We start from the raw sequence: 11,940 nt of genomic DNA on the forward strand, positions 1-11,940 counted from the left end.
CGGCAAAATTAATAATTCATTAATTATGAATTATTAAAAATTATTTTAGCCATGAACAGGCACAATGATATGTAAGGAATGAAACTGCCATTTCATTTTGGTGCAAAAACATGCACTTCACTGGGTCTTTAAAGTCCACATAGGCTACTGAGTTAGCTAACACATAAACATGTGTCCTAATAAAAACTAGCACACTGTTAAAGGTCCCATATCATGCTTTTCCGGTTATTACCCGTCCCCTTGTGTGTTATGAAGGTTTTTATGTATGTAAACGGTCTGCAAAGTCACAAACCCTCAAAGCACACCCTGTTGCGAGTAAAACACAGAAAAGACCCGTTTATGCTGCTGCCCCAAAATGCCTCGTTGGAGATTTCTCTTTTTCCATTGTTTTCTTCCTGGGTATGGTGACATTCCCGTACCCAAATGGACCCATTGGTCCGAATTGACCAATCCGTGGAGCCAGCCAGCCAGCCCCCCCCCCCCCCACACACACACCCCCACACACACACACACCGTTTGGGGGTGCGGGTGCTAGTGGAGCCTCGCAGATGGGGCTGCCCCATTTAACAGGGACAGTGCACATTAATTAACATTGCTGTAAATGTTCCAGAGTTAGCCATGAGGCTATTTTTCGTCCGTAGTCCCTGGAATTGCGGAATGGTTGAAATAAGTAGCAACAAGTAGTGGATACAGGGGTGAAATAGCTAATAGCTAAATTGTTGTAGCTGACAGTTAGCTAATGGTTAAATGGTTATAACTATGTTAAATAGCTAAAATGCATATGCCCTACAGATATGTTTGAAATAATTCTTTTAAAAAATAATAAATGGTTAAAAAATAAGCTAAGAGATGGTTATCTCATTGTATCAACCCAGCTCATTTCGGAGTGATGTAAAGCGGTAGTCTTTTCCTCCAAGGTTTTGATACACGAGTCATCTCTGCCCCGACTAATAGATCCTAATGTGTAATTACTATTTCTCCCACGAGCCGTCTCTCTCTGACTTCCGATGTGATGCTCTACCTGTAATTACAGCCAATAAAACCCCTACATCTCCACACTTGCTGTTCAGATCAGGGTCATCACAGTTAATCACAGGCTGAGACTTGATAATGTTCGGTTGCTCATGCAGGGAAGCTAAAGTGTCAGGCAAATTAAATCTTTATTAGATGCAGTAAGAGCCATATTTATGAGTTAAGGATCGAGTTTCTGATATATTAGAAGACAGGAAAAGGCAAAGAAACTAATCAAGAAAATGAAATCTTGCCCATCATTCTGTCCGCTGCAATTTATAAATTAAAATAGAGACTGGAGACGGCATAATTGCAGAGTTGAGTTATTTTATTACATGCCATTTTCTCTTTGCGTCCTTATGTCTCACACACACATAAAGGGCATCTGAAGACGAGATAACATGGTGCAGATCAGATTAACCTACCCAGCTGGAGAAAAAAAAAACTGCTGAATTATTGAAGCAGGAAAACAATGATGTGTTTTAGCTGCTGTATTATTATCTTTTATTTGATAAAAAGGCACACCACCTTCTCTAGAGCAAACTAGTGATAACTTCAAAGGCTAGAAAGACAGTTTCAGACGATCACCATTCACTAACTGCATCAGATCAGGTATTTTACCAGGTCCAGCAAGATTAGCATGTCACTGCAATATAGCTGAAGTCAAAGAAATAAGAACTATTTAAAAGAGACTAAACATACTGCCTTAGTAAACAGCTCCCTTGACCTCCTCTTTAGTACAAATGATGCTCTGCCAAGGCTGATAATTGGCACTCTCAAACTCATTGAGAGCTTTTAATGAAACACTCAACACTCTCAGGCTTGGTCCCATTTCGTGGCTTGAGCATCTCCATTTTCTTTTCTTTGGCAACTTTAACTTCACATATTTATTTTGGGAAGTTGTTTACTTATTTTATCATTGGTTGCCGGTAAAGAACCTCAAAAAAATGAGGTACCAAAAACATCTTCGGGACGACATTCAGTTATTAAAAACATTCTCTCTCATTCATGCAAAATAAATGTTGAGCAGCAAAACTGTCTAACTGCTGAGACAAGCAGACATTTGCATCACACCCATCACCACACTGGGCTGGAGTCCTAGGTACAACACGGAGCGATGGATCTGAGGAGGACGCGGTGAAAACTGCATGGGATGTTCTCACGTCCTCTGTATGTAGCGGCTGTGCTGTTAAACATTAGTGTTTGTTCCAGGTCGGGATTGCCATGGGACCTCTGGAAGACCTCTCCACCACTATCAGCTCATCGGGGTTGTCACTGGCTTTATAAAGGAACAGAAGGTCTTGGATTGCCCGCTCTTCAATCTAAAATTACAGAAAGAGACAAGAAAAGAGGGTAGTTTCCGAGATTTTGAAAGGGAACAAAACCACACTTCATTTGAGGCTTAAAGAAAAAACGCTGACACTGGGAACTTAGTAATAATAATGGGGGTTTTAGATAATGGCAACCAGAAAGCCATAGGGGGGGAAAGGGATTTTTGGAGGCGCTGACAGAAGGCTGGCAGATAAATAAAAGCAGGGAGGGTTGTCGAAAAATACAGTGAACTAGATCAAGAAAAAAAACTCATTTCTAACCAGCACTGTTCACAAGGTGGAGTTCATTAGATAGACTGCCAGATATGGTCAGAAAGGAAATGCATGCTTTGGTCATACCACCCTGAAACACCAACACAATGTTTTCCTCTTGGATGCCTAGAGTCCATGTTATAATTCAAATCTTATTCATGACTGAAGTCCAACCTAACGTCTTTGCCATCACACAACAAAAAAAGAAATTAAGAAAACAATAGTCCTTTCCCATCCCCTTTTAGAATAGTTTTTTTCTTCAATATCATATCAAATATTAGAGAGCCCAAAATAAGGTAATTGTTCAAACATTCTGCGTGGGGCCATCTGTATAGCTCTGTTTGTAGAGCTGTCGGCCCATGAACGATTGCCTGGTCCCCAAGTGGTTGACCAGGGTTCGAATCCGACCTGGGACAATGTGCTTTTAAAAAAAAAAGGAAAATAAAACACTGCGTTTTTCTTCTTACATTTTTCTTCGTGTTTGGGAAATTGGCGAGCTTCATCAGCGGAAGAGAAATAAAAATGCACTGTACGTAAGTATTAATCTTTTACTTGAATTTGTGATCAGCGTCTGATAGCATAATGGTTACATAATGAGGGAGGAAATGATGAGTCAGCTGTAAATGCACCTTAATATTGTTCACAAGTCCAAGATCTCACGTCGAGTCCCACCTCACCTTCTGTGCTATTTACGTGCGTCTTGAGTCCCCATCTCTACTACACACACAAGCTTCACCTTCAGACGTGACTGTGTGTGTGTGTGTGTGTGTGTGTGTGTGTGTGTGTGTGTGTGTGTGTGTGTGTGTGTGTGTGTGTGTGTGTGTGTGTGTGTGTGTGTGTGTGTGTGTGTGTGTGTGTGTGTGTGTGTGCACTAACGCACAACGACAAGACCTAGTTACCTGGATGAGCGCCAGCGGCTTCTCCCGGCTGCGGATCAGCGCGGCTTCCTGCTCCTTCTCCTCCTCCACGATGGTGGCAAAGGTCACCAGGGAGGAGAGGGGGGGGCTGCCCACTGCTCCGAGCACCCAAGGTCTGAAGGGAGAGACGGGTGACACAGATAAAGAGAGAGGAATGGTATCAGCGCCTGGTGCTGCGATAGTGAAAGCAACAGGAGTGTTTAGAGCACGGACATGGGTGGAGTTGACCACTGTTGACAAGCTCCAGTGTGTGAAAGGCCAGCTGTCCACCTGGCTCTCACTGAGCGCCGGTAGGACTGTGGAACGGGACTGAAGTAAAAAAACATCTGTCACATACAGTCGGCTCCATAAGAATCAAAGAACTGAGGCTAAGTCTAAAATGACTTTTGCATGAGCCCTTTATTATTATTATTATTCTTCTTCTTCTATTATACCTTGTGTTTTATTTGATACAGTGGATTACAGTTCAGCATCAGTCTAGACTGGTTCTGGTAAAAAACAAAATGTATTATTTTTGTATTATAAATCACATCATTATTATTGTTATTATTTGTAATACTGTTGTGTCAAAAATATGATATTGGTTTATTATATTTGTGTTATTTATTTACTTTGTATTTAATCGTTTATTTAGCACGGACAATGCACAGTAATGAACACTTAAAACATTAAAATGTGTCAAGCGTAACAGTGCCAGATTTAGCTTTGAGTTCATTTCCATCCGCAGTCCCTATATCCCTTATATCACAGAGAGGGCTACACATGATTTTACATCTCTATTAGTTACTTGATCATTTTGTAGATGATTAAATAGGTCGAAACAATGTACATGCCAGTCTCTACATCCAAGGTTTATCTTTTTTCTAATTTTGTCAGTCAAAAGATACTCCTTTTTTAAATAGATTTATTTGGGCGACCAGGAGGGGACAACAGGCGGTAAACGTTAAGGCCGGTTAGAATCCAGGTCGTCAGTCCAGCTGTATAGCTCTACCAACTGAGCTATACAGCCCATACAGCGGCCCATAAAAGAGGGAACAGTAATCAAATATCAACATTTTTGATGATTATTGTCTTTCCATAGAATAGGCTAAATAGTCAACTTTGCGTTGCAGCTCTACACTAAACATCTTAGCCCTGTCATTTATTTCTGACCTGCAATATGAAGCAGCCTCTCAGATCCTCTGCAAAACATTTGCTTGTTTGCATAGAAAAAAAATCGGAGCTGTGCCACACATGTGGAACAAATCAAAAATGTTCTGCTGCCTTAAGTTGTGTTTCAAGCTTTTGTTTGGTTTTATCACCACAGGCTTGTGTTGGAGATGGTATAATAGCTCATGTTTTTCAAATCCTTCATATCTTAAATGTTGTTGCCATTTCCTTTCAAAGCTTAAAGGCAATTTGAATCTACCAATAAGTTTGCTTTCGTATAATATATTATTCAGGGTTCATACACTTTTTCACCAATGATTTTTCAATGGCCTAAGTTTCCATGAACAAAAAAATTACTCTCAGTAGTACCACTGAAAATTATTTATTTTAACATGGAACAGGAAAATAAGGTCTGCATATGAAAAATGTTGTGCCTTTCTAAAAACAAATCAAATAGTAGGCTTACTAGCTTCTACACGCTAAAGCAACTAAAGTCCTATCCTGAGTTCTGGATTAAGTGGTGGACTTCGGGTCGTGGCTAAACCTGTCTCTGCGGTCCTGCCTGGGTCTCGTCATGCTGCCTCCCTGAAAGCTCCCACAGGATTGGAGCTGACATCCTCGTGGATTCATCTTCCTATTACAGACACATGCATTTGGACTACCTACGCTGTAAAATGTATTATCTCTAAGATTTACACACGGCATCTATTGCACGTCTGTCCATCCCGGGAGAAGGATCCCTCCTCTGTTGCTCTCCGAGGTTTCTCCCATTTTTCCCTTTAAACTGTGGGTTTTTCTCATACTGATATTCTGAACAATCTGTGCTGTTGTATTAGCTGTAAAGTGTCTCTACTGTAGGCTATTTTTATTATATGTGCAGCACTTTGGCTCGCACCATAAATGTTCTATATAAATAAAACTTGATTTGATTTGATAAAATCTCTCACCAGTAAAATACCTCGACAGTTAAATGCCATTTTACGTTTCATTACTACACGATAAAGTATGTATTATCATTATAGTATTACTATTTCGGCGATAAGCTACATGCAACTTTAGTTAACTTTCCATGACTTTTCCAAAACCTTGGGAAGTATTTTTTGGAAAAAATATTGTTTTCAAAAACTTTTCCAGGGCCTGGAATTAGCATTTTGAATTTCGATGACTTTTCCAGGTTTTTAATGACCGTAAGAACCCTGATTATTTATTGTCTTATCTATATTCTTTAGAGAGTACACAACCGGGCTTATTTTTCCCTATGCCGCAAGGATCCTAAACATCTATTAGACATGTCAAATATGACACGTCACAGAAGACAGTATCTCTGATTGGTGTGCGCTTTATATGATTTCTTACTCCATATCCACCATGCGTTGCTTTGAAACCGACTGCATTCATACTTTGTCATGAATGTGGCCAAACATTCCTTATCACTCACTATGATACATAGTACACTTGATGGAAAGTCTGTGTTTGTGTGCTTATTAATCTGGCCTAGAGACACCGCTGGAAATACTCATAGAAAGAAGAAGCATCTCTAATCCTTCTGACTGGTAATATGGAAAAAGTGTCCCAGAAGGCAGTGCGGAGAGTTTACGAGGTTGCTTCCTGATCCTTGAAGCCTTCAGTCTCTCGTCTATTCCAAATAGAGAGCTGCTCCTTGTTCTGTATGATGAGCTGTGACATGAGGGGCTGCCCTTATCAAAAATGATTAACATCAGTTGTTTCCCCAGAGTGACTCACACAGCTGTTCAATATCTGCAAGTCTGCTTTAAAGATTACCCATGCTGCATGCTGCATGCTGCTAAGATTAAGCAAAGGAAGTATGATATCAGATGAAGAGAGACACGCTTATGAAAGGTAGGGAAGTTCACTTTTAAAGAGGCCCCTATTATGCTCTGCATCATTATGAGTAATATCTTGCACTATAAATCACTATTTTCCCTTATGATTTCTGTTGTTCTTTTGCTTTATGTCACTTAGAGGCGTTAAACAATGGGACGGAGAGTGGGGGGAATGGTTTTAGTTGTGTTTGTTTAGTCGTTTGTTCCATAAAGTACATTGTTTTCCTTTTAAAGAAGAAGACGTTAATTCTGCTTTTGTTCAAAATTAGGGATGTCCCGATCACCTTTTTTTGCTCCCGATCCGATTCCGATCATTTGATTTGACAATTTGCCGATACCGATTTTTCCCGATCCGATCTTTATGCAATGAAAAATAAAATCTCTCTGTTGCAATTTTTGTGTAATTAATTAATCTTATTAACGCGTTAAAGTCCCGGCCCTAAAAATAAAGCTTTCAGTACTCGTTAGCTTACTGCTACAATTAGACACTGCACCCTGCCCACTCTGTTGCCAGATTTGAGAGAAATAAGCAACCAGGTCTATAAAAACAAGCCCCAAAGAAGCAACACATACATGATGTTCTGTAATTTGAAACCAAAACTAAGGCCTCAGGATGACTTTAAGACTTGAACATGGTCATTTTTGTTTTGTAACATTGAATACAACATTTTTTAAAAAGTATTTAAAAAAAAAAAAATCCCGATCCTCGATTTTTTTCTCTCCCAATTCCGATCTTTTGAAAATCACGTGATCGGCTCCGATCCCCGATCACGTGATCGGCTCCGATCCCCGATCACGTGATCGGCTCCGATCCCCGATCACGTGATCGGATCGGGACATCTTTATTCAAAATGCATAAAAAACAAATATATTTTCCAAATGTATATACCGGTACATAGATGTGTGTTGTGAGAGGGCAACACTGCATGTCATTACGGTCAAGCCAGTAAAGCTATTTGAATATGATCTGCACCCTGTGTGTGTATGTGTATGTGTATGTGTATGTGTATGTGTATGTGTATGTGTATGTGTATGTGTATATATATATATATATATATATATATATATATATATATATATATATATATATATATATATATATATATATATATATATATATATATATATATATATATGTGTGTGTGTGTGTGTGTGTGTGTGTGTGTGTGTGTGTGTGTGTGTGTGTGTCCGTCCAGCTGTTGCAAAGGTCAGGGTGACTGGGTGTGTGCAGGCAGGTCAGCCCAGCTGTACCGGGTCATTCAGAGCTGTTCACCTCGCTCAAACCAGAGTATCACGCCGCTCTCTCAGTCGGTCCAGCTAGAGGGCATCCTGTCAGTCAGCACGATCCTTCAACAAGTTCTCCATTCACACTCACATCCTGCCCCCCCCCCCCCCTCAAATATTATGATTATTTAATTGATTTCTTCATATGTTTTACATTTGTTCATAGTGATATAAAAAACTTCAATAAAAAATGATACTTATGAGAAAAGAATCTGAATGGATATCGTTTGAATATCACTTTTTTTTTGTTTTATTAAAGGGCTCATGTCATGCAGTTCCGGTTATTACCCGTCCCCTTGTGTGTTATGAAGGTTTTTCTGCATGTAAACAGTCTGCAGAGTCAAAAACCCTCAAAGTACACCCTGTAGCGAGTAAAACTCTAACACAGAAAATACCTCCCCAAAACGCCTCGTTGGAGATCTCTCATTTCCAATGTTTTCTTCCTGGGTATCGTGACGTGCCCTTACCCAAATGAGCAACAAATGACCGGATTGGTCCAAGTGGACCAATCCGCAGAGCACCTCATGCAACAGGATCCCTTGGCGTTACTATCTCGTCTACTACAGGGAGTCCCATTGACTTGCATAGAGCTCCCTGAAAGCTGGTAATAGACGAGTTGGGATCGCGGAGAAATGCTCTCCGCAGACCCATGCTCTCCGCAGGCCCATGCTCTCCGCAGGCCCATGCTCTCCGCAGACCCATGCTCACAGCGTTTACAAACCTTTTTCTTACTCAATATCAAGCTACACTTATTGTTTTTACTTCGGCTGTGAGTGTTTGTGTCTGCTCAGGATGAGTTTCGCACTGTATCGCCGACCCGGAAACTACTCCGCCAGCGAGCTCACACTGCAGCAGCGAGCCTCTCAAGGTCCCGACCAATCAGAGCACACTGGGCTCACAGGGAGGGGGGGGCAGGAGCTCCAACAAGCCGTTTAGGACAGAGTGAATACACATACTATACAGAGATGCTGTATGAGAAACCAATGTGAGTTCGGAAAATTGCACAGTATACATCTATTTTAGTATACCTCAACAATGGAATTATGATCAGTAGAAATGGCCATGACATAGGACCTTTAAGGCTTAGATTAGGTATTATTAAAAGGTTTGTAAGTATTAAAGTACTAGGGTATCCTGTGTCTTGTATATTGAGTTTCAGGGTTTTTCCATTGAATAAAAAAGAAACAAACTAATATCAGTTTTTTGCAGACACTTCAACAGTGCCATCAAGTGGACACAGCCGAACATAACAGAAACACATTTCTATCCTGTGTGTTTACTCTCTAGTGTTAATGTATGGATGCTCACCGCGTGGGGCGCTCCGGCTCGCTGCTGTCGGCACATTTGAACGTGACTCTCCTGGTGGCAGGCGGAGCAGCGGTGACGGGGGAGATGGGGGAGACGGGGGCCCCTTGGCCTCCCTTGGCTCCTGTTTGACCCACTCTGACCAAGCGGTTCTGCTCTTCCTCCAGCAACGCTCGAAATGAGCACAAGGAGGGTGGAGACTGGGCTGCTGTTGCCCTGCAGATGGAAATAAATGAAACACAGAGAAAGAGAGAGCATGTATGACACATGAATTCAGGATTGTTGAGGCTCGAATTTGCCAAACGCTGTACCTCTACAATATTTTGTAGCCAGAACTGACTTTTTAAGAGGGGTTTGATGTTTTAAAACTCTATCGAGTGCAGCTTTTTCTACCAACATTGACATTATTGGAAAACAACATTATAAATTGGTACACCTTGGCTCTAATAGAAACATTATATATGGAATGAGGAAATCTAACCCTTACTGGTTTTGCAGATCAGATGACATCCTGGTTGCAGTGTTTGCTCTGAGTAAACAATCTAAAAACAGTTGGCTGTTTGTGTGATGTCAAATAATGTTGATGTGACATAAAGGCTCAAATCACTTACGCAGCGTCCACATGGCGGCGTGCGTTGAAGCTTGTTGGTGGGCGTGTCTGAAACTCGACCAACAACCAATCAAATGAATCTCCCGCCCCGGACACACAAGCACGCGGTTTGATTGGCTAGAGCTTGTACTGGCATATGATTTGATTGGCTGACGCTTCCGTCGAAGCTTCAAAATTGAACATTGGTCAACTTTTGAAGCGAGCAACGCCAGCAAAGCGAAGCGACCACAATGCAGTTTGGCAAAGCTTGACGTCACCCCAATCAAAGTGAATGGGCAGAAGCGTTGAAGCTTCAACGCACGCCGCCGTGTGGACGGGCCGTTAAAAACACAAAAAATGAAAATTTTAGCTCATGCCCAGTTAAACTTCTTCTTCCTATTTTTAAGTTTATTTATTTAATCCTTTATTTGAAATGGGACAGTGCACATTGACGAACACTTTAAAACAAAATAATGATTACAAGTGTAAATGAGCCGGATTTTAGCTTTGAGCTAATTTCCAAGTAATTGAGTTATGTTTAATGTCTTACTGTTCGTTCAGTGTGTTCTCACATGGTGATTATTACTAAGAACAGAAACAATGCTTTGAAAGACTCTAAAACCCTTGGGATAACTGCATTTAGGTTATAAATGATCAATCACACCAGTACAGGTTTACAAACTAATCAACAGTAACCAGGTAGTCATTTCTCAACAGTTGTGAGAAGTGGTGTTCATGTTTAGGCTCACTCACCAGGCCTTCACACTGCTCTTGGAGGGGGTGACTGTGGGGGTGGGTTGGGATGTGGTGGGCTCCACACTGGCCTCCTTGTAGGCCATGGCTAACATCTTCCTCTGCTTCTGGGACAGTTTAGCAGGAACAGGAGAGTGCTTAAGGCTGGAGATGACACTGCTGTGGGAAGGGAAAATATGTGTCAGCTGAAGTGAATAACAGTCATGAAATAGTGTTTACTCTTGTGGTGGTCCGCAATGACGGATGAGAAGATAAATGGCGCCCAATCCTCCGACTACACAACAAGAGCTACAAATTCAAAGAGAATATTGTTGTCCCTTAGCAGCTTACGTTCTGTCTCCTCATTTCTCTTTTTTGTGTCTCCGTTTAGTCTTTATATAGTGTATACAAATTAAACGGAGACAGTAGTTTGTAGTTTTGAATCTTTTTGTGGATTTTTTGTGGACATATTCTGTACCTTTTTTGATTTTTGTATCTCCTTGTTCTTGTAAAGTTTCATTCAAAATTGGCAAAAGAATATATGGATAAATCAACAGTTAACTGTACTAATGGAAATGTGTCATTATTTGTTAATATGTGCTTGTAGATAATGTCCTCAGTCAGAATAAATACAGCAGATGTCCCGGACCTTCCAGGGCTTTTCGGAGTTGCTCCTAATGGCTGCACAGAATTGGCCTGCATGTCCATGATGGTTCTCAGATCCAAGACTGGGGCTGGACGAGTGGGACTGCAGATTGTAAAAGCAGAGTCACACTTCAACACTTAGGAACGGACTAGGGGTGAAAACAATTACTCTAAACAAGAATACAGGATCATTGCATCCATCTTACCATGGAAGGCCCTTAGGGATGGTTTGCTGAGCAGAGGGTGGCGGAGTTAGGAGGCTGTCCATCAAGGAGGTTAGGGTGCTGGGTGGGGTCTTTAGCCTGAGAGCCTTATCATCCTGCAGAAAATAAATGACAATCAAGTCATCTTTTGTATTATATACACCTTTGCATGTGATGAAGCCACATTCCTTCATTTATATAAAGAATAATGTATGAATAATGATTACAAGTTAGGTATCACAATGTGTAGTGTGTTTGTGAAGCATTCACAGTGTGCTGCAAAATGACTAGTGGTATTAAGAGTAAAAAAAACTCATCTGTTTTATTAAGTATGCCAAAGAATGACTTATTGTGTTTGTTGTTGTGGTCGGACATTAACCTCAGTTCTGTCCCTGAAGACAGGTGAGTGAATGTCTCGGGGGCTGCCCACCCCCACGTAGCTGCCCTCCGAGTCGGATGTGAGCATCTCCTGCAGGGAATCTGTGGAGTTGGCCCTGCCTGACTTCACCAGGCAAGGGGAAACCACTAAAAAGGAGAAATAGAGTGTTAGAAATGAATACTATTAACAAAGACTACCTGATGCGTTACAAAGGAGTTACCTGCAGCGGGGGGGCTGTGGATGATATTAGAGAGGGTGTAGCCTCCGGAGCTGTCAGACCGTCTCCTTGGTTTCTTTTT

At 41.2% G+C, this 11,940-nt stretch overlaps 1 protein-coding gene across 1 annotated transcript in view; it reads right to left on the minus strand.

The window, feature by feature from the left end:
• Positions 1–1,318: 1,318 nt before the first annotated feature.
• Positions 1,319–11,940, minus strand: part of ibtk (inhibitor of Bruton agammaglobulinemia tyrosine kinase) — a 32,112-nt gene continuing 21,490 nt past the window's right edge. Inside the window, exons 21-28 of the mRNA XM_079692762.1 lie at positions 11,862–11,934; positions 11,642–11,787; positions 11,266–11,378; positions 11,064–11,162; positions 10,436–10,594; positions 9,097–9,309; positions 3,494–3,626; positions 1,319–2,333 (exon numbers count right to left, since the gene is read on the minus strand). Coding sequence (XP_079548888.1) covers positions 2,208–2,333; positions 3,494–3,626; positions 9,097–9,309; positions 10,436–10,594; positions 11,064–11,162; positions 11,266–11,378; positions 11,642–11,787; positions 11,862–11,934 — 1,062 coding nt within the window. The 3' untranslated portion in view covers positions 1,319–2,207. The remainder of the gene's footprint in view (positions 2,334–3,493; positions 3,627–9,096; positions 9,310–10,435; positions 10,595–11,063; positions 11,163–11,265; positions 11,379–11,641; positions 11,788–11,861; positions 11,935–11,940) is intronic.

This window comes from Notothenia rossii, assembly GCF_949606895.1.
Source record: "Notothenia rossii genome assembly, chromosome: 7".
Taxonomy (NCBI): domain Eukaryota; kingdom Metazoa; phylum Chordata; class Actinopteri; order Perciformes; family Nototheniidae; genus Notothenia; species Notothenia rossii.